The 26,295-nt window shown below is 43.9% G+C and overlaps 1 protein-coding gene across 3 annotated transcripts in view; it reads right to left on the minus strand.

Annotated features, from left to right (window-relative positions):
- Positions 1–6,919: 6,919 nt before the first annotated feature.
- LOC147604085 (Protein kinase superfamily protein) overlaps positions 6,920–26,295 on the minus strand; it is a 140,646-nt gene continuing 121,270 nt past the window's right edge. For all 3 annotated transcript variants that reach the window (XM_086795436.1, XM_086795435.1, XM_086795437.1), the window contains one exon: positions 6,920–7,454. In XM_086795436.1, coding sequence (XP_086651562.1) covers positions 7,218–7,454 — 237 coding nt within the window. In that variant the 3' untranslated portion in view covers positions 6,920–7,217. The remainder of the gene's footprint in view (positions 7,455–26,295) is intronic.

A 26,295-nucleotide genomic window follows, 5' to 3' on the forward strand; every position in this document is an offset into this window, starting at 1 on the left:
AATGATGTGTGCTATATTAGGGGTGGTCATTGAACATGTGCTATGTAATTGGTTAACTGTGCTATATAGCTCATAGTAGTGTGATTGCTATGTACTACATGGTCATGCAAAATAGCCTTGGGATTAGTAGTCAATGTGCTATACCAAGGTGTTGTGAGATATATAGCACAAAGATGGTACAATGATAGTGCTGCATAAAACATTGATATGCATTATATCTCTATGCTTGAGTAATCATGTGCTCTATGAGTAATTCTTTCAGCTATATAGCCCGTGCACAGTGCTATTTGTGAATCTTAGACTTATACATCATTGTACAAATATAACTAGTACATGGCTATGTAATAGAACCCTAGGATTTAATGACGTGTGCTATATTAGGGATGATCATTCAACATGTGCTATATGTAATTGGTTAACTATGCTATATAGCTCGTAGAGAGTGCTATTTACTACATGATCATGCTATATTAGGGATGGTCATTCAACATGTGCTATGTAATTGGTTAACTATGCTCTATAGCTCGTAAAGATTGCTATTTACTACATAATTATGCAAAATAGCCCTGCGCATTAGTCAATGTGCTATACCAGGGTATTGTGAGCTATATAGCATTCTTCAATGAGTAATCCATGACCTCTGATATGCAAGACATGAATAACAAACTACACTCTATCCACAGTGGAGATATGTACCTGAGATTCATCCAACAAGTGTACCGGATGTTCGATTGATTGCTTGTAGCCAGTTCGAAGCCGACAAACATCTTTCTTGTTTGGAGAGACTCTTGTATGCTCCGTCCAAAATTTCACTACTATTTCCCTCTTCAGTCAGCCTAAAATGGGAACTCTTTCTTTTATATGCTTCCAGTGGCAATGGAGAAGCCTGAGCATCACTACTAGCTTTACTTATCGCAACATAAAGGTTTCTTGGGTTAATGTTAAGAAGCTTTACAGCTTGAAGAAGGCTGAGTTCTTTGTTCACCATATCCAAAAACGTGATTTAATCCATGAACAAGTATTGTTAGTGCTGCGCTTCAAGTACAATTCATCCGAGGAGGATCGTGGAGTCTTCAACACCTGTAAAAATGAACTACTGATTGAGCAGAGACCAAGAGAGACTTTTTGATTTGTCCTCTGTATATGGTAGAATCTGTTCATTACTGATGAGGACTTGCTTAATGATATCTACCTTGTTATTTTTCCTATAAGGTTTTAGCTCTCTCAAAATGTGCTCAACTAGGTGCTCTGTACTTTTTTGTTTCCTTAATTCAATGTCTTCCTCATTGTATATGACCTATGATTGGTTCTATAACCGATGCCTTTTCTGATACTCCCTCTTCGTAAAAGCTTCATATTTTCTAACTGCATCCTGTTCATCTTCAGTGAGAAGCTGATTTCTTCTTGAAGAATGAGAACATGCTTGAAATGAAATGAAATGTGCCTGTGAAGAGTTGCTAACAACCATCAAATGTGCAACAGAACATCCTTCCTGATTTGATGGCTCTATTCTATCTTCTCTGCCTTCCATTAAACAAAACCAAAGATAGATATGGAAATAGCCTCAAGCAGATATGGAAATACCCTGTTAATCTGTGTGTGTGTGTGTGAGAGAGAGAGAGAGAGAGAGAGAGAGAGAGAGAGAGAGAGAGAGGTTCTCTATACGGCTCTCTGTGTGATGATGAGGAGATGGGCAGAGAGAGGTATAGAGAGGGAGGGGGAAGCAACAAAGGCTTTTGAAGAAAGAGGAAACCTACGTAGCAACCCCACTACGTGGGAGTTTCAAATCTGTTATACATATAATATAATTTAATTCTTTTTTGTGACTTTAAAAACATAAACCAACCCTTGAAATATAGCGCAATAGCTAGTGTCCATGGACACAGCTACATGAGCCACCATACCATGCATTCACCCACATTATGAGACAGCAAATTAGCTACTTCTTTACCTACAAGACACGTGCAGGTTCTCATCATGCGTCTTATTCTTTTGTGAATTATGCTCTCGTTGGCAGTATATGCAATGAAGAGAAACCTATTTCCTTCGAGGAAGCACATGAAAATGATCATTGGATGCAAGCCATGCAGGATGAGTACGACTCAATCCTCAAAAATAACACTTGGTATTTAGTAGATTTGCTAAAGCATAACGCTAATGGTAGCATTGATTGCTACAAGGCAAGGCTTGTTACAAAGAGTTATGCTCAAGAGAAAGGTATAAATTATGATAAGACCTTTGTATATCTCATATGATTACAGTCAGGTGCATAGCATTAGCAACGCATCATGGTTGGATGGCACATTAGTTCAATATCAACACTGCCTTCTTAAATGGTGACTTGCATGAGGAGGTTTATGTATCTCTACCTCATGATCATGGTTTTATTGAGAAGGGGCGAAAATTTGTTAAGCAAAGTTTTATATGACCTCTAAGCAAGCTTCCAAAGCATCTTATGAGAAGATATACGCATACTTCGTTGCAAATGGTTTTTGCAACAATCTAACTTAGAGTACCCTCTATGTAAAGAGAAGTAAAGATTATCTTTTTATCATCGTTTTATACGTTAATGACATGTTGCTCACAAGTTCTAGTGAGGAGAAGATTTCAGACTTTAGGTTGAATTACGTGCATCATTTGAGATAACGAATTTGAATTCACTGCATTATTATTTGGGCATACAGTTTATGTAGTGTAATGATGGTGTTGTCATGTTACAGTTAAAGTACATATAGAGGCTACTTACACGGTTTAGTCTTGAAGATTCTAAACCTGTGCTACACCAGCAGCAGCAGCAGAGACAGATACTAGGCTTAGTCTCCAAGATACAAGTGAACCATTTGATGCATCACTTTATCAACAAGCTATTAAGTACTTCATCTATCTATATAATGCGACGCTAGATATTCAATTTGGGGTCTCCCAGTTGAGCAGGTTTATGCAGTCCCAGAAGTTAGCCTTAGCAAGCTATCAAATGAATATTCAAATACTTACAGGACACTCAGACCCTTGGCTTATTCTATGCTAAGGGGGGTGATGTTCAGTTGCATGTTTTTAGTGAATTTGATTTGGTTGGTTGTTATGTCATGCAACTGTCCACTAATGGCTTTTACTTTCTCGTTGGTGATTTATGTATATCATGGCTTAGCAAGAAGCGCTAACAGTGGCCACTTTGAGCTGCGAAGCTGAGTACAAGGCAGCTTTTATAGCGACAGTGGAGTGTGTATGGCTTAGATGTCTTTTTGGCAAATCTTGGTGTTGGACAATAGTCCCCCACTTCCATCTTCACTAACAACGAGAGTACAGCAATCGTTATGTGAAACCCATTGTTTCATGTTTGCACAAAGCACATTGAAGATGCATTGTCATTATGTTAGGAAGAGGCTCATTACAAGAGAGATTAGCCTGGCTTATGTTCTTGCACACAACAATGTGGCAAATATGTTCACAAAGGCTCTCTCAACGAGAGAAGTTTGAATCTTTTTGCAAAGCTTTGGGCTTATTTGTCATTTGGGGATTGATCAGCCACATGATCCTTCTACATGTTCACATCATAACTACAAGGGAGATTTGTAGCATTTATATGGTAGTGGTGTGGACGTAGGCCAATAATAGGCCGGGGTACTTTTTCCCTTCTTAGGAGGTTTTTTCCCCTAAGTATATGTACACACTCTTATGAGTGTGTAAGTGATTTTACCATGTCATGTCACTTTGTACTTCACTTATTCTCATTATTCTACTTTGAATGTCATGCTTCCATCTCTCTCTCCTTGCTTGTTACAACTATGTGTGTGTTGCTACATTGATCTCCACTCAAATACGTACTAGGATACAACACAAATATCCCCCGAGGCAACACAACACATGTCCCCTCTTCCAGGCCCCCCTACCCCCAAACCTTGACTTATTTGGATTTATAGACAGGCTGATAGACATGCACCCACTCTTGATCCACTTGATGATCACGAGTTATCATTGTAGAAACTATTTTGACGCATCACCTTCACAACATGTTTTACATACGAATGTATTACATAGGATTTTATTACATGAGGATATATTCCATGGTGATGTAGGGTAGAGTGTGTAGGCAAATGTTAGATTTACTCGCCTTGCAACATCGTGGTGATGATGTCCATGTATGATGTCTTGCCATCACACTTGATAACTTTCTACTCCTTATAAGTGTAGTGCAAACCTATGAGGCGCCAAACTAGATCTAGTGTCATGTTTTTTGTCTCTTCACCATGAGAGTTCTCTCATGGAATATGAAGGGCCTTGATGGTGTCTTTCCTTCCCGAAATTAGGTCATTAGGAACCAACTTCACCTTGCAGTTTAATGGATGGTCCCATGGATATTTTGCTTGTGCAAAACCATAAGCTTGATATTGACCAATGCAGATCTTGCAAGCTTTTATCTAGTTACACTTTTTGTTTTGCCACCGCAGGTGTAACTATAACATCTACAATGATTCCTTATATGATTGGTCATGGAGTTATCATATTTACCAAAACACAACAGATTATGCTTATACAAGATGAGTTAAAAATTAATGTGATGCAAATGTGTGTACACTTCTAAACTTATAGGAGATAGAATTCTTCTCTGGAATGCCATCATGGACTCTGTCCCTTAAGCAAATCATTGGATAATTGGAGGTAAATTCCACATGGTTGAGCAACCTCCAGATAAGAAGGGGGGTCATGAATGCATCATAAGAGAGAGAGTGAGGCACTCATCTCTTTGCCAAGCATCATCTCTCTCTCTCTCTCTCTCTCTGCATGGGCTTATAGTCGATGAATAAGGCGCTATGTGACAGAGATGCCAGAGTTTCAAGGCTATTAATTTATCAAGCTCTATAACGCAAGAGAATACCTTGGACAAACATGTAATGTGTTCTTAAGTTTGCATTAATTAAAAAGGGAGAAAAATTAAGGCTAGTGAATCACTACCTCACATCCAAATGCTCTGATCTGCTACGCACTACCCATGCTTGCGTCTCTTTGGAGGAGTGCAATCTTTGGGCAACTGTGCCACACTCGTGCAAGAGTGATTACTTGTTTTTTGACTATGTACACATGTACACATGGTGTATGTGAGTATCCCAAGCCATGTGGACAATTATTAGACACATTACAAACTATATTTAAACCCTTAAACTATGCAAATACCCTAAATTTACAATTTGGAGGATTCTATAGCCCAAACATAAGGAAAACAAGAACTGAATCAATTTTACGGCTAAAAGAATCAATCTCATGGTTTTCCTCATCATCATGACCATGTGAGTAGCTATGCTATCATGCAAGGCATTGGATCCTCAGAAGAAAGTTTCCCGACTTGCCCATGCACTTGTGGATGTGGGATTCTTGTGAAGACTCAACTTTTCATGTGGACGTTTGATTCATGGACTCTTACTCAAGGTGAAAGTGTCTAGGAAAATGACTTTGAAAATTCTCATGCAAGGTGGGAGGACTCACGACTGGGAATCACTGAGGCTTACTTGATTTATATTCATCTATTATACTTGGAGTAATCATGTGCAAATTGGTTACAAATTCAACACCCATGATCTTGTATCTAGTAACTCGTGTTGGAATAAAATTCTTGAGGGGAAGGCGACGGCCCGGTTTCCACTATTAAAGTGTGCCCGTGGCTGTAAGTGGATAGTCTGGTTACCTTTATTAGAAGTGTTTGATTGCATTAAAAGTCATGTATGAACCCCCCATACTAGTTACCTCGAAGTCACTAGTATATATTAGGTTTGGTTGGTTGAATAGTAGATTCTCTTGGCTATCTTTCATATAGCAACCAAGGACACAAGGGGTGAGCAAGTATGATGTGTGGCCAATAAGGTACACATTCAACACCCCAAGTCACTAATATATATAACGGTTGGGTAGTTAAACAAACTATACTCTTGCTAGGGTTCTCTTAGCTACTTTGGGAAAAAATCTCATCACCTCTATCTTCTTCTCCTTGTTATGCATTAGGCAACCTTTGGGGTTTTATGGTTTGCTGTGCACAAGCATCTTTACATAAAAGAGCAAATAACCTTTTTACCTTTCACAATTTCCAAGAAAACACCATCTTCAAGATCTCAAGGTTCACTCTCTAACTCCTATGTGACACCTTTATCACTCCTTACATCTTTGAATTCACCTCCTTTTACCAACATCCATTCACCAATGTGAGAAATGATCTTTAGCCAAGTAAGACAACCTTTTAAGTTATAATCAAGGACACAAATAAAGAAGCATGCTCACCTCCATCCATAATTGGATCACACAATAAAAAATCTCAGTACGCTCAAGGCCACTATAAAAGCTCTCTCAACGACCAATCTCACACAATCAAGTTCAATGAATATCATTGCAGATAGGTAGCCCAACTTTGTCCTAGGTCAATGGGATATTATATACATAACACACGGTCTAGCAAAGCTAAAAAGGATCAGGCCATCAAAATCCAAATGGAAGAAGCCACATGTCTGTGTGTAGATTACAATGATAAAATCCTACCATGTGCACTTTGAATTGTCACAAAGCCTTCTAACCTCAAGAACAATCTGCCGAGAACTAGAAAGACCCTTGGGCTGGCACATAGCCTTCTAATCACTTTCTACTTGGCTGGGAGAATAAATCAAGGGCGCGAGAACCTTCGTTCCTTGACCACAGGGGAGGATGTTGCTATTTAAGAGAGACCAAAGGCCACATATAAGCAAATCTTGGGGTAAGTAGCTATGTTAATGCAGAGGCATCAAGACACAACACAACCTGTTCATGACCTGAAGACTCTTTCTGCAAAAGCCAAGGAGCACGTGCTGCATGTTAGTTGTAGTGTTACACAACATGTGTGTGTATTATGCACTATGCTAAACTCTATGGCTCCAATAAACTAATGTCTGACTATTTATACACTCAAAGACCTGCCTTCCTGGTTTGGAAAAGAAACACGTGTTGAGGCCAACATCTACTTGTTGATAACAAGAAGGCGCTGCCTGTTTCTTTTAAAAAAATTGCCCTAACTAGGACAAGTATTAATTGTTTTCAAGAGTATTAAACATGTGCTTGGTATTGCTTCTTCCTTGACCCTAAACAACATTCTCACTCTGTTTATTAGCAACAGACAGGATATGGCAACAATTAGCCATGCACCTGTAGAGCAAACTTGTAACAAGGAATGGCTTCTTTCAATGGGCATGAAAGAGCATTTATCATTTGCTACTATCGTAAATTTCATGAAGCATTCTTGACAGCAACAACCAGATGCTCTCAGAACCCCTATACAAGCAGCAACGCACCAAAGATAAAATAATATTTCCTGCAAGGGCCTGTGCCTCTGGCCTAACCGCAAACCTACCTAGCAGCAAGATCCAAAGTTCTGGTGCCGAATTCACTGCCCGTATAAATGCATTGATTGCAACTGAAACTCTTGAGCCCAAACTGCCAATCTGCATTTCCAGAACTTTACATTAATCAAAATTTTCAACTAAATCCAATTTCAGGCAAGCCATGACCAGATATTGAGACATCAAAATTCAAACATATCTTTCTGAAAATACAAAGCTCAATGTTTTGTTCTGTACACTCCTCATAAGGATGTTGGTCTAACTCTAAAATGCATAACCTTAAACTTGAATTGTCCCATTCCAGTCCTCAATGCCATGGAGTTTCGAAACGGGTTTCAAAGGTTTCGGGAGGTTTCGGTCCATGCATGAAACGCCGTCTGAGAGGTTTCGTAAAAAACTCAAAGATAAACATACATCTCTATACATAGACTCTAAATATTTATATATATACACCTAGATGAATCCGGGAACATGCCCAAATTCACCTTATAAGAAAATGCAAGTTATAAACTCATGGTAGTCATCAAATATTGATGCACATTGCACAAGATGTCAAATTAACACATCAGATGAGCTGTATTATCTGCAAGAGAAGTCATGACCATCTTCAAACTTGAAAAATCACAGCTACACATCAGTTGTAACACAAGTCATTCTCTATTAGAAATCATGACATGAACATTCAAACACATCTTCATACGACAAAAACACATGTTCATGAATCATGATTCATAGATGAAAAACCCGTCACTTTTAAAAACAAAAGAACTGAAACCTTAATACTTCAAGAAACCCACAAACATTAAAAAAAAAAGTTTTAAAAAAAGCCTTCAAAGAAACGCGAGTTTCAAACATGAAACGTTTCCCCAAGATCTTTCATGGAAGAAACACGTTTCTTGGAAACTATGCATATGAGTAAGTCTTCAAGCCTAATGTGCACGACATGATATCAAAACTGAAGATTTCACGTGCCCATGAGACTGTGCGTTGAAGACCTAGATCCTGACGAAGCAGTCTCCTTGTGAGACACGTGGATCATACATTGGGATGTAGACCAGCACACCCATGGCCACCCACAGGGTTGAGACGATACAACATGGCTGAATTTGCAGCCTTGTTTTGGCCATCCGTTTCCGGGTGAAAGGCCAATGGACAATCTAACTTTGTGCCCAAAGAGAGCCCTCCAAAAGAGGCTCGTAGCCTTGGATCTCTATCCTCAACAATGGACTTCGACAAATTGTGCAAGAAAGATTTTCACCATATGCTTAAGTTTTAATGGTCTTCTTCCTTTGTCCGTTGGCATGGAACCAAGCTTGCCACCACATAATGGCATCACCACTGAGGTGACAGTTAGCTAAAGCAACTGTATCCTTATCTGACCTATGTACTGCAGAAAAGTAAGCTTCAAGTTGATGAATCCATGAACGCAAAGCGGAGGGGTCGGACTGGTTCCGAGGTCCAATCATCTCCACAAACGCATGTCCCATGCCATGAGGATTGCCATTGGTCACAGCTGAGGGTGTCGTCATACAGCCTTCGGATTGAGACATGGAGAGCAGAGGTCATCCCGCGAGACAGACAGGTATGCAAGCCATGTAGCACAGAGGAGATTGAGTATGAGGAGCATTACATACTTAGATGCCTAGTATTCTATGAGATACGCAGATGCTACCATTGTCTTCTCACGGATGATGTATTACAAAGATCATAGATGCATGGCCTATACCTACTGGAGTTGAGTTGAGGCACCACAGACACACTTTCGAGGCAGCAAGCCAAGATGCGAGACACCATGCAGACATCTCTCACTCACTTTTTTGGGCCCCGACAGAAATCCCTAGCCGACAGCCTATACTAGATCCGCCGGGGGACATAGACCAGGTCAGAGCTAGATGTTGCAATGGAGTGAGCACCCCCCAAAATCCAAATCCAAGTCCAAGTCCAAATCCAAATGAACTCAATACCCAATCTTCAAGAAAATCCTCAAGAAGCTTCTCAAAAAAGAAAACACCAAGGCGGCGCATATATGAGTCTGATAGTCAATTCCTCCCTATTGAGGTTCTAGAGGAAAACGTTGGTGGCTATGGATGGTGGGTGGCATTGCATAAGTGGCGGCGGACCTGGGTTGAGCGGGCACAACGGCGATGGCGATCGGCTAAGTTGAGCGGCAGCATCGACTGCAAGAGTTGAGTGCCAACAGCCGACGAGTGGATGAAGATGAGGGTCTCCTTGATCTCCACAAGCTTGATGCCCAAAACAAGAGGGCTCTAGCTTCTTTTATACTTGGGGAGGGCCTTGCTTTTTGCCAAAAGCAATACTTTATGCTTTGCTTTTCTCTTTTTGCTTTATTTTAGTAATAATAAAATATCGCTTATCTTTTGCCAAAGTTCTTGATTTATTGCCTTTCTAGCTTAAGGGCCTTGCTTTTTGGCCTTGGACTTGCTTTTTGAAAAAGCGGATTTTAGCTTTTTGGTCCGGCTCAATCTCCTCTTTCCAATGGTATCCTTGGCTTGCGGTCAACTAAGTTTGACTTTTTACTTTTCTTGCTTTTTGTCCAAAACTGGTGCTTTTTCCTGAGCTTTCATCAACCTGTCCATGTGTCCGGGCATGTGTTCCGTCATGTGAAAAAAAGCTAGGAGGGCCAAATAGTTACACTATCAAACATGTGTTGAATCGGAGGAGTATATGTTTGCCAATGCCAGTGGAGTTGGATAGTCAACTCCATAATATCAAAATACAATAAAAGTGGTGTCCTTTCATACTAGATATCCAAGGGGAAAAAACCCAAAGGGAGAAAAGTGCCCTTGGTTAGCCCATGTTCACATGTGGCACTACTCATTGCATATATGCCAATAAATCCCCCTTGTAGTGGGCAGTGTGAACCTGTACAAGGTTAGCAGCAGATCACTCTCTATAGAAGAGTAAGTCTAAAGCTTTGTGGAAAGCTTAAAACTTCTCTCGAGGCAACGCTTTCGTGAACAAATCTGCAACATTGTCCTGTGTATAGGAGTAAGATAATGAAATCTCCCTTGCATGTATCCTCTCCCTGACATAATGATAATGAATCTCTATGTGCTTAGTACGTGCATGAAACACTGGGTTTAATGCCACGGCTATAGCACTCTGACTGTTAGTGAGTATGGTGGTGGGTGTCTGCTGACACTCACGAAGATCAGCCATCGATCTCCTCAACCATACACAATCTACTCTGGTTGTAAAGACTGCCCTGTACTCAGTCTCACAAGTAGATGTCGCAATAGTGGGTTGTTTTTTTCTCAACCATGATATGCATGAATGTCCCAAAAAAACAATTCCCACCGGTAGATTGCCGTGTATCGTAGTCACCAATTTAGTCTGAATCACTGTAAGCATGTAACTGCAAGCTGCCCCCCTGGGATATACCAAAGCAAGATCTAGAGAGCCCTAAAGATAGCGGAAGGTCTGCTTCACTGCTTGCCAATGCTTTGTACTTGGGCTATGCATAAATTTGCTACACTGGGAAACCCCAAACTGAGCATGCGGGTGTGTATTGCATAAGTATATGAAGCAGTCCACTGCTTGACTTTAAACACTCATATCAAAAGACTCTCCAACATCATAAATGCTCAATTTGAGCCCTGGCTCCATCGGAGTAAAGATGAGCTTACAAACTTGAAATCCAAATTTGTGCAACAGCTTTTGAATGTAGTTTGTTTGCTGTACATAAATCCCAACATCTATCTACACAAATCGTATGTCCAAATAATAATGCAACAATCCCAAATCTGTCATCTCAAATGGCATTTGCAATTCAGCTTTGAATGCTGAAATTTTATCCATATCATTTCCAGTTAGCAACATGTCATCCACATAAAGAACGAGCATAATCAAAGTGCCATGATCCTCTTTCACATCAAGGATGCTCTCCGTTGGACTATTGCGAAAACCCTGCTTGGTCAAATAATTGTGTATCTTCTCATACCAAGCTCGAGGAAAAGCTGATTTACATAAACTTCCTCCTACAAATCCCCATTGAGAAAAGCTGATTTTATGTCCAACTGATGCACTTTCCATCCATGATGCGAAGCCAATGCAACAACACATCTAACTGTGGCCATACGAGAAGCAGGTGCGAAAGTCTCATCATAATCAATGCCCTTTTTCTGGGCATATCCTTGGGCCACTAGCCTGGCCTTGTACTTGTCTCAATGGTACCATTAGACTTTCTTTTCAACTTGTATACCCATTTTGTGCCAATGGGCTTCTTGCTTGCAGGCAAGTCTACCAAATCCCATGTGTTGTTTTTATGGATAGAATCCATCTCATTTTGCATGGCTTTTACCCAATGCTCATCCTCATGAGCCTCTTCAAATGAATCTAGCTCATCTGCATGTTTCATGCAAGCAACATATGCATGTTCTGTTGTATTACGTGAATCAGCCCGTGTCCTGCTACCAAGTGGAGCTGAAAGTTTGCTCTCCTGTAAGGTACAGAGCAACCAACAAGGCACAACTCTAGCCTCTTCCATTGCTGTCCGCTCTTGTTCCACTACTTCCTCTACATTTTGAGGTGTAATGAGCTCGTTTATGGCAAATGTTGTTCATTAAGCAAAGTTGATGGCTGATCTATTGTGCCATCAATTCCCAACGGGAGAAGTCCTTCAAACATGTTAAGTGGGCCTAAAGGTGGCTGTCCAAAAAATTCAGCCAATGGTTGGTCTGAATTTTCAGCAACACTATATCTCTGCCGTCCAAAATCTTGTGTGGCAGGATTAAAGAGACGGTAGCCTTTACTACCATTACTGTAGTCCACAAATATGCACTTAGTGGCTTTGTCATCAAGCTTACTGTCATGTGCATGCTAGGGGCAGGTAGATTGGCGAGGTAGAGTGTGATATGTTGTGGGCAGACATGTGCTTTTTGGTCCACTATTGATAGCATGTGCTTTTTGGTTTCTATGTTTCCTGCAACGTATATGTGTGTGTTTGTTGCAAGATGAGAGAGAGAGAGAGAGAGAAAGAAAGAAAGAAAGAAAGATATATTAACGTCTGCAAAAGGCCAAAATTGGCCTATGAGACAAACAAGTAGTACAATGATGTTCCTCCAGTCATCAAGAGGAAAATGTGGAGTGAGAATAAAATGTACAAGTATGACAACACGACCATAGGGGACTCAATGGTGGTGTACAAACGAGAGGGTGTGGATGGAGTACTAGGGCTACTAATGCATCTCTATATGCTGAAGGGGTGATACAAGTATGATATGTTATCTACTCCTAACTCCATCCAGTCCCATGTCTGGGTACAATATGTCATACATCCGATCTGAGGATGCCGTAAATGTCTGGAACATGCGCCTTGGATCAGAGCGAAAATGTGCCAGCTGCTCCTGGACCTCCTGCTGGTGTCGAGACCGGATGGCCGTGATCTCTCTGTGGTGTAGCCGTGGTGTCTGGTAGCCGGCTAGTCTGGGTCGTCGCCGAGCTCGAATCTCCTCCGCTCGCTGAGATGTCACTCCCAATGTGTGTGGCTGGGCTATTGGTGCCAATCTCTGGAAGAAGTCAGTCAACTGGGAGACTGTCTTCCTCCGCTATGATGTGCGGGTGTCTGAAGTAAGATCTCCCTGTGTCTCTGTAGTGCTAGTAGTAGTCTGCCTAGCTGTCTCTGGTCCGATCTCTCCCAAAATCTGTCTAAGTGATGTGGTCCCTTTAAAAACCTCAGGATAGCATGCCCTGATCTCCTGCAAAGCACCACACTGGCAAACAAAATGCTCCTCTGTCCCCCATCTGGCATAATCTGCAAATGCGCTCTACTCGAGGGATGCGTGCTGCTCTCCTAGTCGAGAGAGAGAGAGAGAGAGAGAGAGAGAGAGAGCTGGCGGCTGTGTAGCCCAGACTTCTCGGACTGTCCCTAGATCTGGCGAGCAGATTTCTGTCCAAGGGTAGGTCAGTGTTGGGCCTATGGGCAGTGAAAGGGCCCAGCTTGAGTGCGGGCAACCTGGGAACAGTGGCTGCAGAGATGGCGGCCAACCTGGGGGCGCGAGCATGCTGAGGTGATATGCAAGAGCCCGGTTTTGATCGCGGGCATCCTGCGGGCGGGGAAGAGGGTTCCACTTGGGCTCGGCCAGGTCAGGGTGACCTACGGCCATTGGGCAGCCCAAGGGTGTGCCCAGGGCAGAGGCCCCTAGCGGGCAAGTCGAAGAACCCTGCGAGCAAGCTAGGGCAAGGCATGGTGGACAACCTAGATGGGCGCAGCCAGATCGGGATTCTCCTCTCTATGGCGCAGGTAGGCAGCCAGGAAAGTAGGCCGAGTTGCTTTCTTAGGCAGCCAGTTTTTTTTGGAAACAAAAAAAAAAAGCAAAGTTAAAAACTCACCTGGCCATTAAGGGGAAAAAAAAAGCAAGGGTTTTTCCCTAAGCAGTCCAACAGCAAGTGGGTTCCCACGAACCCTTTCTTCTCTCGAACTTCTTCTTTTCTTTTTCTCGCAGAAATTCGAACTGTTCTTCACAAATTTGGGGGTAAGTTTTGACTCTCATCTCGAGGTGAAGTGGGACAAGCTCATATACGGAATTAAAGGTGTACTTGCACGACTTGATGCACGTGCTTCGTCGTATCCTTGATTTGAACCTGCATGTTAAGAGGTATGCGTTTTTACCAAACACATGCTATATATTGAACGATAGTAGAAGCATAGTACTGTATCTTGTTTTGCTCGTATACGAAGTTGTTCTTGGTACACACAGGAGTTTCTACTCCAAGAATTTTGTGGACATACACACAAGAGTTAGTCATGGGCTTTGTACCATGCAAGACATAAACCTAATACCCTACAGATATTGAAATGTCCATTGTTTTTGTTGTTAGGCTTTGATAGGCAAGACTTATCTACATATGTAGGACTGAGGAATAGTTGACCACACATTGACACTGTGGCTACACGGATATTTGATTGAGGGCATCTAGATTAAGTTTACATGTTGGGATTCATTGTCAGATTGCATGACAAGACGGTTATGCGACAATACCCAATATGTACGTTTTCAGCCTTACAGTCCTTAAGGTTTTGATGGTCCTCTAGTTTTATGTCCATAGCAAGACTGTGTACAGATATTCACGCTATTCCAAGTGTAACCGCCTATTCTTATACTAAGACTATTGAAGAACTTGCGCTATGCGCATAAGTTTTTGGAAGTAAGTTTTGGTTTCCAAGATTTTCTAGGTTTAGACAGATGCTTTGACTAGGACGCTAGTCAAGGTTGTTCTTCTTTGTGTACATAGATGATGTCTAATCCCTAGACCAAGTTATGATCACTAGTCTCGTTTGCAGTTCTTCATTTCGAGAACTTTTTTCACTTTGTGGCACATGGTCAGCCATTGGCATTTATTGTTTCTGATAGATCGTGAACGGATCCACAAACTGATGTTTTGTAGTAATCATAGCACGGGGTGTATCATGGTGGTATGGGACACCATGATCCATTGCATGTTACGGAGCTACGCCAGATTGTCAAAACTTCATTCGGACTCTACGCCTACAAACACAAGGCTATCTCAAAATTTTGAGAGAGAGAGATACTTTACTTTTGATACAAACAGTTATGATAGATACTAGCTTGCGTCATAACCAGGTCTGTTGGAACAGTTGTTCCTTGCATGTCCAAGGTACTCAGAGACTTTCCGAGGTTTGTTTGGGAAGTGAGACTTCCGAGGTGACGAAGTACAAATTGATGATCTTTTCTAGAAGATCGGTGCTTCTCTTGTTTGGGAAGAGACTACTGTTGTGTTCCACTTGGTTCAGGCTTCAGTAGTAGGTTCTGGGTTTCCCTAGTGATGTGGATGAGATGTGATGTGATGTAAATGGATGTGGTGTGGATGTGATGAGATGTGGATGAGATGTGATGTGATGTAAATGGATGTGGATAACTCTTTAGGACAGTGGTTGCTTACCTCTGGTACTAGTAGCAGTGTCAGCTTTGAGTTACCCAAATGATCCATTTGCTCCGGACTAGGCTTTTGTAACTAGGACTTGACGCTCATGTCATGTTACTTGAACAGGTCGATCTCTTAGTCAGATTATCCTTGAGACTATTAGTTTTGACCAATAGAGGGTGTTTCTCTAGTGTTGCGAGTGTGACAACTTCTCCTTGAGTTCTTTTTCTTGAGCTCAAGAGTGAGCTCTTTTGAGGAAGGGAAGTATATCATGTGCATGCTAGGGACAGGCAGATTGGCGAGGTAGAGTGTGATATGTTGTGGGCAGACATGTGCTTTTTGGTCTGCTATTGATAGTGTGTGCTTTTTGGGTATTCCTTCCCTATTTATTGGGGGGAGGGGTACCAGTTGGGCACACACCAACGGATGGAGCACAAGAGTGTAGAGCACGTGGAGCAGCACCATCGCGCAGGAGACCGTCGTCCTTGGGGGACAACCCCGGGTGGTATGGGACACAAGATGAGGACGATGGCAGGGCACTCACGTGGGCATGACGCTCTAGCTCGTGGCTCGGTGGGGATGGCCAAGATTATGAGCCTCGCTCACGGGCTGTCATGGTTGGGTGGCGAGTATGCTTGCACCCAGATATGTTTCCGCTTTTCCTTCTAGGCTTAGGGTTTGTTGCTTTGTCTTGCTTTTCATGGCTTGTATTGCAGGTTTCCTTCTGAGAGAGATCTCATGGGATTTGACACTTACCTCGCAATTGTTGAGGTACACGTGCATAAGTTATATGAAACCGATCCCGTCAAGTGGGAAAGACTCAGTTGGACACCTACACGTTTAATAGCACAACTTTAAAACCACAAATATGAAATGGACAACTTAAAACAACTTGAAATTTAAATGAACAGAAATGGAAAGATGGACACCAGCACTGGGGCCGGAACGGGCCGACCCCCCCCTCAATATATGATATATTTATTGGGAGTATTTAAAGAATACAATGCTCCATGGGTTCTGAGAACCAGATAATGTCCATGTACATATGAAAACAGTACTAAACAAATAGGCTCGGATTTTTATGAAGAATACTCGGAGCAGTACGTCCACTAATGTGGTCCAATCACTACGGTCCTGTGCTTTCACTGGACTCCGCAGAGAGCGCCTCACTGGTGTTCCGAGACCACGCACAAACAGGCGCTCTCGTACTAATGCCTGGCTCTCCCGATCTCAGCACCTTTGGACCGAGGTTCGCCAAAACAGCTTGGACAACCCGGCACCGAACGGGTGTGGCCGTAGAGGGATGAATCCCTTATCAGATTTAATCATTAAATGCTTTACTCAAATCTGAAAATCACTTACTTGTAGTTGGTTGATAAAAGACCAAATCTTGCGGAATGATGAAGATGAAACCACCCTTGTTGAAGAAGGAGTAGTCTCGTGTAGAACCAACAGAACAAGCACCACCACGAGAGACCACAGCCGCCTGTGAGAGCAGCCACAACAGTCCTGGTGGAGGTGGCCACGTCTGAAAACAGTGAAGAAGGGCAGCGCAGCCTGATAATATTCAGCCGCCTGGGTAAACAGCTGCAGCTGTGTGGCCTTGTGGAGGTGACAGCCGCCTGCAGGAGAGGCTGAGGTGCAGCCAGCAGCAGAGGGTCGCCTGTAGAGAGTCCACGTCTAAGAGCAGCCACAGCAGTACCTTGTGAAGGGGCAGATTCAGCAGTCGCCTGGGGTAGTAGGCGCAGCCAGCAACAGAGTCAACCGCCTGTAGAGAGTTTGGCGCAGGCAGCAGCAGCATAAGCAGCCCCCTGCAGAATTCAACGCAGCCACCAGCAATAATATTCAGCCGCCTGTAGATAGGCAGGCAGCGTAGCCTGAGAGGAGCCGGAGTGCTGGTCGCCGGTTGTCTACGTGAGAAAGAAACAATGGGTGATGGACCAACCCAAGAAGCGATGCATACCACGCTTCAAGAGAGCCCTTCTTTTTTAATAAAATCATGTGGAGATAACCTTGGTCATACCCACGTTTGCATGTGGGGGGCTAGTGGGGGTAGGTGACCATGCCCACCCCCACACTCACTTAAAAGTGAGGCTCCCCACCTTGGCCCCAAAGTGGGTGCCCACTTTTAAATAAGTGTGGACCCCTAACCTTATAAATCAAAGGGTTAGAATATAATAACATTAAACAACATGTACCATATACTTACCACCTGTTCACATGCACTGAAACTCGTCAGAATACAAAGCAGACTTCACGACTCACTGGCAGGCGTCCCCGCTCAGTAAGTAACACGTCAAGCAGGCAAACACACGAATACATGTCATGCGAAAACAGTTTCAAGCATGCAAAATATGTGTGCATGTGCAAAAAGTAACATGGACATATCTCCCGTTCATGGAACATGTACAAAATATCTGTCGGCACAAAACTGGCACGACATTTATTACATAAAAACCTGGTCTTCCTATGGAGTGACAGTCCCATAGGTAAGACACAGTTCTAGGCACGAGTTTCCCTATGGTGTGACAGTCCCATAGGCAAAACACGGCACGAATACTGGCTCTTCCATGGCGTGACAATCCCATGGATCGAACACAGTCCAGGTCATACACGGGTGGCACTGGTCTGGCTCCCGTCCATACGACACCATCCTGCTAACACACGGGTGGCACCAGTCTGGCTCCCGTCCATGTCAGCAAAATACTGGCCTCTTCACATGAGACACTGGCCTGGCCTCAAGTGAACGAGACGCAAAAGCTAGGAATGGACCAAATGGTCGGCCAATTGGTGACATTATACATCCAAAAACTCTAAAGTGATCAACTTTAGGTTTCTTTTCGTGCTAGGCCTCATATGGCGTTATGGTTTTCAATGCTTTGGTAGGACATCTATTCAACACATGTAGCACACATGATTGCCTCTATCCAGAATTTGTGAGGCAAGCCTTTTCCTTTAACCATGCGTCTAGCCATTTTCATCAATGCACTATTCTCTCTCTTAGCAACACCATTTTGCTGAGGAGAATATAGCATCGTGCATTGATGCTTTATGGTCTTTTTTGCCATAAAAGCTTTGAAAGTAATGGACATGTATTCCCCCCCTCGATCTATACGGAGAGTCTCCACTTTGCAACCTGTTTGATTTTCAGCATGTGCCACTGTTAACCCAATTCTAGGGTTAACAAGATCTACCGCCATTATGTTACATCAAGGAGTCATGATAAATACACCAAAGGATCATACATTCAAGATATGAAGCAATGGTGTCCAAAGCTACAACTTGGACAGGTGCCCGTAATGGTGTGACGACGGAGTATTTATGGCGATTTTTGCTTCAAGAGCGTGTGGTAGCAAGTTAGGATAATGTCCCAAGTGATGTACTTAATGAATATATTATGAGAGTAGTCACTGTAATAGCATTAGGCCTCTTATGAGCCTAAAGTGTCCGGCCAGCCACAGTTTAAGCGAGTGTGAACACTTATGGCCATGTATATAAGTGAATATCTCTCATAATACAACATACTCTCCCATTGTGCAATTGAGTCTTGCTCTTGCTAATCCTCTTGCTCAGGGTTGTTAAGAGGCGCCCACTGATCCGATAGAGGCGTTCGAGGCGTACGATCTGTGGATCAAGGCGTACGGATCTTAATGATATATTTTTTTGCCAACTTCGCTGTTTTCGCCGACTTTGCCATTTTTGCCCGTTTGGGAAAGTTTGGGATTATGCCTGTTTCTGGAATCTCACCGTTTATACCTGTTTGGATCGACTTAGTTTGGTCACTGGTGACTTGTCTTAGGTGGGCCTCTCGAATCTCTCGTACCCCTAGCCAAGGCCCAAGACCCAACACACACACTCTCTCTCTCTCTCTCAAGGCAGCCCCCCTCTCTCTCTCTATACATTGATTTGTCTCATAGGTCAAGTTCAGCCTCTAGTAGACGTTAATACAGCTTTCTTTCTTTCTTTCTCTCTCTCTCTCTCTCTCTCTCTCTCTCTCACACACACACACACACACACACAGTGCACACACACACACACACACACACACACACACACACACATACAAACACACTCTCTCTCCCTCTCTCACTCTCTCTCTCTCTCTCTCTCTCTCTCACTCTCTCTCTCTCGATTGAGCAGGGACAGCAGGCATTGCAGCTAGCCCCAAAGTACAGCCGCACCAGAGGTACACTGATTGATCGGGCTATAGAGCTGGGGCGGTCGAGGCGCCCCAAGATGAGAGGCCCATCTCGACACCGACGGAGACTACAACAGAGGATCAGGACCATACTAGCACGGCATGGGAGACGTCCAGTCAGAGTACTCACCATGGAGGACATTGAGGATATCCGCCATCGACCGATGAGAGCGAGTGGATCTCCTCATATCTATCTACGTCTGGCTCAAGCTTCTCAAGACTCTCTATCATCTGGTCCATGGCTTCATATACTTTGCCGATGCATGGCTGCATAGCATCAACAATCCTGAGCAAGTGGACAATGGGATGCACCATGGCATTAGTGCGCTTGAGGTCCTCCCAAAAATCAGCATCGTCGACCTTTTTCTTGCATGAAATCCCTACCTGTGTACGTGCAAAAGATAAGGAGCAAAACTCATCACTGATGAATAGTTGCCGCACGGCACCCTGACAATCCTTCAAGCGATGCAACATAAGAAAGTTGTATGCAAAGCGAGTGTCCGAGTACTTGAGAAGGACCTTTATGGATCTCTTCCCAAACTCGGATTAAAGGTATGTGTGATTGTTGATGAAGGTCACAATTGCACATGCATCATCAATCACCGATTCAATCCATGACAATTTCCCAATATCTTTCAAAAGATTATTGAGACAATGTGCCATGCAAAAAGAGACGGTGATTTGAGGATACATACTCTCAAGAATAGCTCCCGCTGCCCTATTTGTCGCCTCACCATCCGTGACGAAACCGATCACACATTCAGGGCCGATAATCTCGACAGCACTACTCCACTCAGCAGCAAGTACATCCGCACTCTTTCCCGTCCCTAAAGCATCATGTGAGGAGACAAAGTACATCCCCCCCCGTGAGTATGCCACAAGGCCATGGATAGACCTTTTCCGCGTGTCACTCCATCCGTCTGCAATCAAAGAGACTCCATTGCGAGCCCATTGTCTCTTTGTGTTTGCCGCCGCTTGCTCAACAAGGCGTTTCTCCTTGTCAAGCATAGTGGTCCGCAAGGTTTCGGAGGATGGAGGTGTGTAGTGAGGACCGTACTCGCCAATCTTCTTCACCATCGTCTTGAAGTAGTCGGACCTATTTATCATTTCAAAAAAAAAGAGGGTAAGTAATTAGAATGGCAAAATGGTGACCCGTGAATCGTGACTCGTGAGACATGATGATGAAATCATGTGAGTGAAATACGTACCGTGCCACACGAAAAGCAATGTGGTCATGAAAAAAGAAGCGGGCCACCGCGGCATCACCTTCTTTTTGGGATCCCAACTCCCCTCAAGAGTACTTTGCCGACGAGAGAGAGAGGGTGGACTAGGTTGCGGCATTGAGAAGGCGGCTTGTGTGAAGCCACGAGTAGTGCCACAAGGAGGACGTGGTAGAGGGGTAGATGAAGATGCATCACCACCCGATGCAGAACCTGATGTTTGGGTTGGAGTGACATAAGTGTTGGGATCCACTCCACGCACCCTTTGGCTTGCATTCAAAGCTTGATGGGCGGCAAGCTTTGCAAGAAGCTCCTTTCTTATCTCCCGTGTGACCCGCTCACAAAATTTCACCTCATGACCGGGCTCATGCAACAAATGGGCCCTCACCCTATTGGCCCCACCCACATGCTTATATGGGCAACGCTTGCATGTCCATGGACGTGCACCCCCCGCACGAGTAGGAGGCTCGAAGTTGACCTCATCCCACCATGACCACCCATCCGTTCTACTCCTACCGCCCGCACGAGAAGAGGATGCCATGAATAGTTAGTAACTTAGTAGTAGTCTAGTAGAAGAGGGTGGAGAGAGCTTAGAGGGTAGAGTAGGAGAAGAGGTAGAGGGAAGATTGAAGTAGTCTAGTAGGAGAGGGTGGAGAGGAAGGTGGTGGAGTAGGAGAGGGTGGAGAGGAAGGTGGTGGAGTAGGAGAGGGAGATAGTGGAGAGGAAAGCTTGAGTAGGAGAGGGAGATGGTGGAGAGCCTAGAGGTACATCATCATTCATGGAAGGCTTGAGCAATGAGTACAAGAGGAGTAGCATAAGCCCATTATATAGCGTATGGGAGCTCTCTCTCTCTCTCTCTCTCTCTCTCTCTCTCTCTCTCTCAAACTCTCAAACGGCCAGCCTCAAACGGCCAGCCGCCAACGGCTAGTAGCCGTTGCCCGAAAAAAAACCGGCTAGTTTTCTGTAGCCGTTGCGCCGTTGCAGGCGTCCCCCGTCCCCGGCTGACAACGTCCCGCCGTCCCCTCTGACGGGGACGCCCGTCCCCTTGCCACGTCCCCTCCGTCCCGTCCCCTGGGCCGTCCCGCCTCCGTCCCGCGCCTGCAGTTAATCGAGACGGCGTTCCCACGTCCCACGTGGGCGTCCCACCGTCCCCCTGTCACTATGGTTTTAACCCAGTGCACTAGTGGAGTGTAGTTGTGGTGGATGCCAATACCTCCTGTGGGTACCTTCATTGTGACAATCGAGCCCAGAGTACGCATATCCTAGGGCCTGGACAGAGTGGCTGCACATGGAGGGCAAGATTCGTGCCCATCTGGCGCAACTTCCCTAGGACAAATAGTGATTATTCTCCGTTTAAACCCACGCCCAAGACTCTTCGAGTGGAGGGCAGTTCTGAGAGTCCCGCCTATCGCCGCTCTTAGTTATGCAAATTGTCTCATGGAACATTCAGGGTCTGGGAGGACCGCATTGCTTACAGAGGTGTGCGGTCCCCAAAAAGGAGCTTCACAAAGCTGTAGTTGGCGGACCCATTGACATTCTCCTCCTCCAGGAGCATCACCTTTTCGAGGGGTGTACTTGCCGTTGCGGGAAGATCCTTCACAGGAGGAGTCACACCTTTTTGTCCGATGCTTTTGGCCCCTCTTGGACCCAGGGTGGGGTATGCATTATTTCCGTTAGCGAGCAACTCTTACCTGCAATGGTTGATTCCGACACCATTGTCACTAGGAAAGCTTAGTGGGTGATCATCAGGATTGGAGCGGATAGAGTGGGCTTTCTGAACATATACGCGTTGAATGCCGCAAAAGGAGGTAGAACCACTTTTTGGAGTACGGTTCATTAGTCCCTCCCACAAGTGGATTTTTGGTGCATGGATGGTGATTTTTTTTTTATAGTGAAGATGTATTTATATTAATAATAAGAAAAGAGTACATATAAACTGTGGGTTAGTCTTCTCAAACAATCAAGAGAAGAACTACCCACAGAAACTGCTCAATCCAATATCCTCTTAGTGAGTAGTTTCATTGTATCTGACTCCCATCTGTTTACACTCACCAAACTAGCAATGTTAGCTTTCACTAAACAGATAACCTTCTTAGGATCTACACTTTGCATGCCATCATTATCAAAGACCACAGTGTTCCTCATAGACCGAATCTCCCACAGGCATGTAAATCTTGAAAATCCAAAAAGGCTATTACTCTCCTCTGCTGGACCAATCTTTTTACCCAAAACCCAATGGGACCATGTACATTGCAGCCCAAAAATGTCCCCCCCCCCCCCCCCCCCCCTCCCCATTTAGAGAGTTGTGTCCAAAAGGATCTTAATACCGGGCAATCCCAAAAGGCATGCTTGAAATCCTCGATGGCTGCTTTGCATCTTGGGCATATCCCTGAGGCCATATTTCTGATCATCAGCTTACAGCCTAACGGAAGAGCCCCAACCATGATTCTCCACAAAAAAGTCTGAGCATGTGTTGGCAGTTTGGATCCCCAAATTCTTCTACATCTGGACTTCCAGCATTTGTCCGGCCAAGCTACTTTCCATATTGTATTGAAATGTTTAAAATCTCTCTTCTCTTGCATTAACATCTGATAAAACTTGGCAGTTGATTCCCGACCGAGGGGAAGTCCATTTGTCCACCCCCAATCTTTGATCCACCTTTCCATGACAAATAGTTGTTCATCATCTCTCCACCCCAGACGAGGACCATCCCTGAAATCCTCAAATCCGCTTATCCCTCTGTTGTTGAGTCTTTTACTCACTTCGGGCTCAATGAGGGCTAACGGCGGAAAAAAACTGGGGACCACCAAACATTATACATGCATAGTGAATTTCCCGTGATTATGGGAGATCCCATTGAATGAGGGGAATGAACCTCTTCCATTTCTTAATCAAAAATTCAGCAAAGGGCATATTTTTAAGGACAAGTGGAGCATGGAAAAAAAACTTATCAATCCAAGAGAGTCCCCTCCATTTGCCTTGCCAACTCACAGTCATATACAAAGAAAGCTCTTTACGCATCCTAGTCCAAGGTTGACTCTACATTTTTGCTTCTTCTTCTCTGCCACTCTTTCCCTAATAGGGCTGCATGTATGTTGTCCATTATGGATCTCTCCTTAATAAAGCCATGTTGTCTGGGGGAGATCACCTTTTGCAATAAAGGAGTCATTCTCATTGCCACAACTTTCGCTATGATTTTATACAAGACTGTAAGCATGGTGATTAGCCTCCAATGTGAAAAACATTCGCAGGCCACCTGCTTAGGAATCAGTTTGATTAGCCCTTCCTTCACACTTTTCTCCAATTGATGCTTGAAGGCCTTATTCACCATGTAGGTGACTGGAACCTTGAGATATGACCAAAACTCAAGGAAAAACTCCACAGTAAGGCCATTCCAGCCAGGGGATTTATCCTTCCTCATTGCTTTCAAAGCATCCAAGCATTCATCTTCTTGGATATTCCTCTATATCCATTTGGCTTGGTCCATCTCTACTGCCTGAGAGGGATAATGTCCAGAAGCCAATTTTCAGCAAAGAATCTTTCCGTGGACTCATCCTCCTTCAGGCTTAGAGTATCCCTAAGGAATGTGGTCCAGGCAGCAGCCAATTCCTTGGGGTCTGAGATCATTTTACCATTGCTATCCCTGGCCTTGGATATGTATTCTCTATCCCTCTTAGAGCTTTGAAGAAGAATTTCGAGGGGGTTTGAGCTTGACCAAAGTACAGCTTTCTTGACAATAATCTCCCTTTTTTATCTCTCCTGTTTTCTATCTCCTCCCACATATTTTTACATTTGATAAAATCTCTCAACTCTGCTTGTGACAGGGGTCTGGACTGTCTAATCAAAATCAAAGCATCCCATTCCTCCTGCAGTGCCTCTTGTTCTTTTCTCCTCATTGTTGCCATGTCCTTTCCCACTTTTTTGATTAAGCATTGCATCTCTCCCACAAATTTATCCCATGCCTGGGCATCGTGATAAGCCCTTAAGTCCAACCTTGTAATTGCAGCTCTAGTTCCATCCACAAAGGCATCTTCCCTGATGAGAGAATTATTAACAATGAGTTCCTCTTATGAAAAGGCAATCTATCCTCAGCCCAGCAATTATTGCTTTCCCAAACCCACCTCAGGGGAAGGTGATTAGAAGAGGTGGTTGCGTGGTCAACCCATGCCTTAAAGGTGTAAGGGATCCGTTCTGCATCCTCGTTGAAATAAAATCTGTCAATCCTGGAAGAGCTAGATATATACTCCAAGCTGAAATATGTATGTCCCGGTGAAGAACTCCAGTCCCCAAGGTCCCAGGCATCCACCAGCCTCTTTTGCATAGTAAGCTCTTTCCATTTTGTTTTCTCCGAACCCATAACTACATTGTTGGAACCTAACCGATCCCTTTGTCTAACCACCATGTTAAAGTCCCCAGCCATGATCCACGCTTTCTGATTGTCAAGACCACAAATCCATTCCCACATCTCCTTTCTTTCTTTAGATGAGTGTGCTCCGTACACATTAATCAGCCAGAATTGTTCTTCTCCCTTGGACACTTCAATAACCAAGATTTTGCCCGAGGGATGGTTAGCTATCATTGTGGGGTTCCATGAGTTATGTACTATTGTCATCACCCCATTGTAACCATGCTCCAACCCCCCGTAAAAAATCTTCATTCTCTTGAATCTCTGCTTCCTCTTAGCTTTCTTACCATAGAGTTTATGCTCTTGCAACATACAAGCATCCAGCCCCCATTCATTTCTGTGATACCAAAATGCATCCCGCTTATGTCTAGCATTCAATCCTTTAACATTCCAAGAGCATCCTGATAGTCCCATGCACTTTATTGTGGTTGAGAGTCCAATACTCTCTCATCTCCCTCTTCAGAATCTCTCAGGACCTCTGTGCTATGAAGTACCTTTCCTGACATCTGTACATCACGTTTTGAGGGCATGTCCTGCATATCGAACTCCTGACCAAGGATTTCAAATGCATTCCTCACATAGATAGGGGGGCTGAAACGGTTCTGTTTTTTATAGTTCCCCTGTTGAAGATCTCATGCCATCTATCTTCTTGACTCTCCTGGACCATTTTCTCTAAGTGGGGCTGAGAATTATCCAACATCTTTGCTTTGCCTTTCTGTTCTCCTATCTTGCCAATATCCCTGTTGGATGATGGAACCTCAGAATTAAGAAAAGAGGTCTTTTTTCTCCAGTAGTACACCTGCTCTAAGGTCGGAGATTGTGTTGTCTTATGTTGTTCAGAATTTTTCCTTCCCTTGTTCATTTGTCCTTGCTCTGGTGTTAAGTGCTTGCTTTGCCCAGCCTGCACTTGCCCAACTTGTAATTGTTCTTTTGCTTTCATGCAATCCTTGGCAAAATGACCAAATTTCCCACAATGGAAACAAGCCCCTGCACATGAACCAAAATGTAAGCTAATTTTTAGCTTACCATATTGACCAAAGTTTATATTCATTTCTGAGGGGGTGGGAACCTCTGTATCCCAAGTAATGCAAACCTTGCTTGAGCCCTTTCCAAGGGATGGATTAGAGGGAACAAACAGGCGTCTTCCAAGTGCTTTCGCAAAATCTCCAATAGAGGGCCATAGTCAAGGTGGTAGGTCCACAAATTCCACCCAGA

This window comes from Cibotium barometz, chromosome 62 (genome assembly GCF_041138505.1).
Source record: "Cibotium barometz isolate CiBa-2024 chromosome 62, ASM4113850v1, whole genome shotgun sequence".
NCBI classification, from domain to species: Eukaryota; Viridiplantae; Streptophyta; class Polypodiopsida; order Cyatheales; family Cibotiaceae; genus Cibotium; species Cibotium barometz.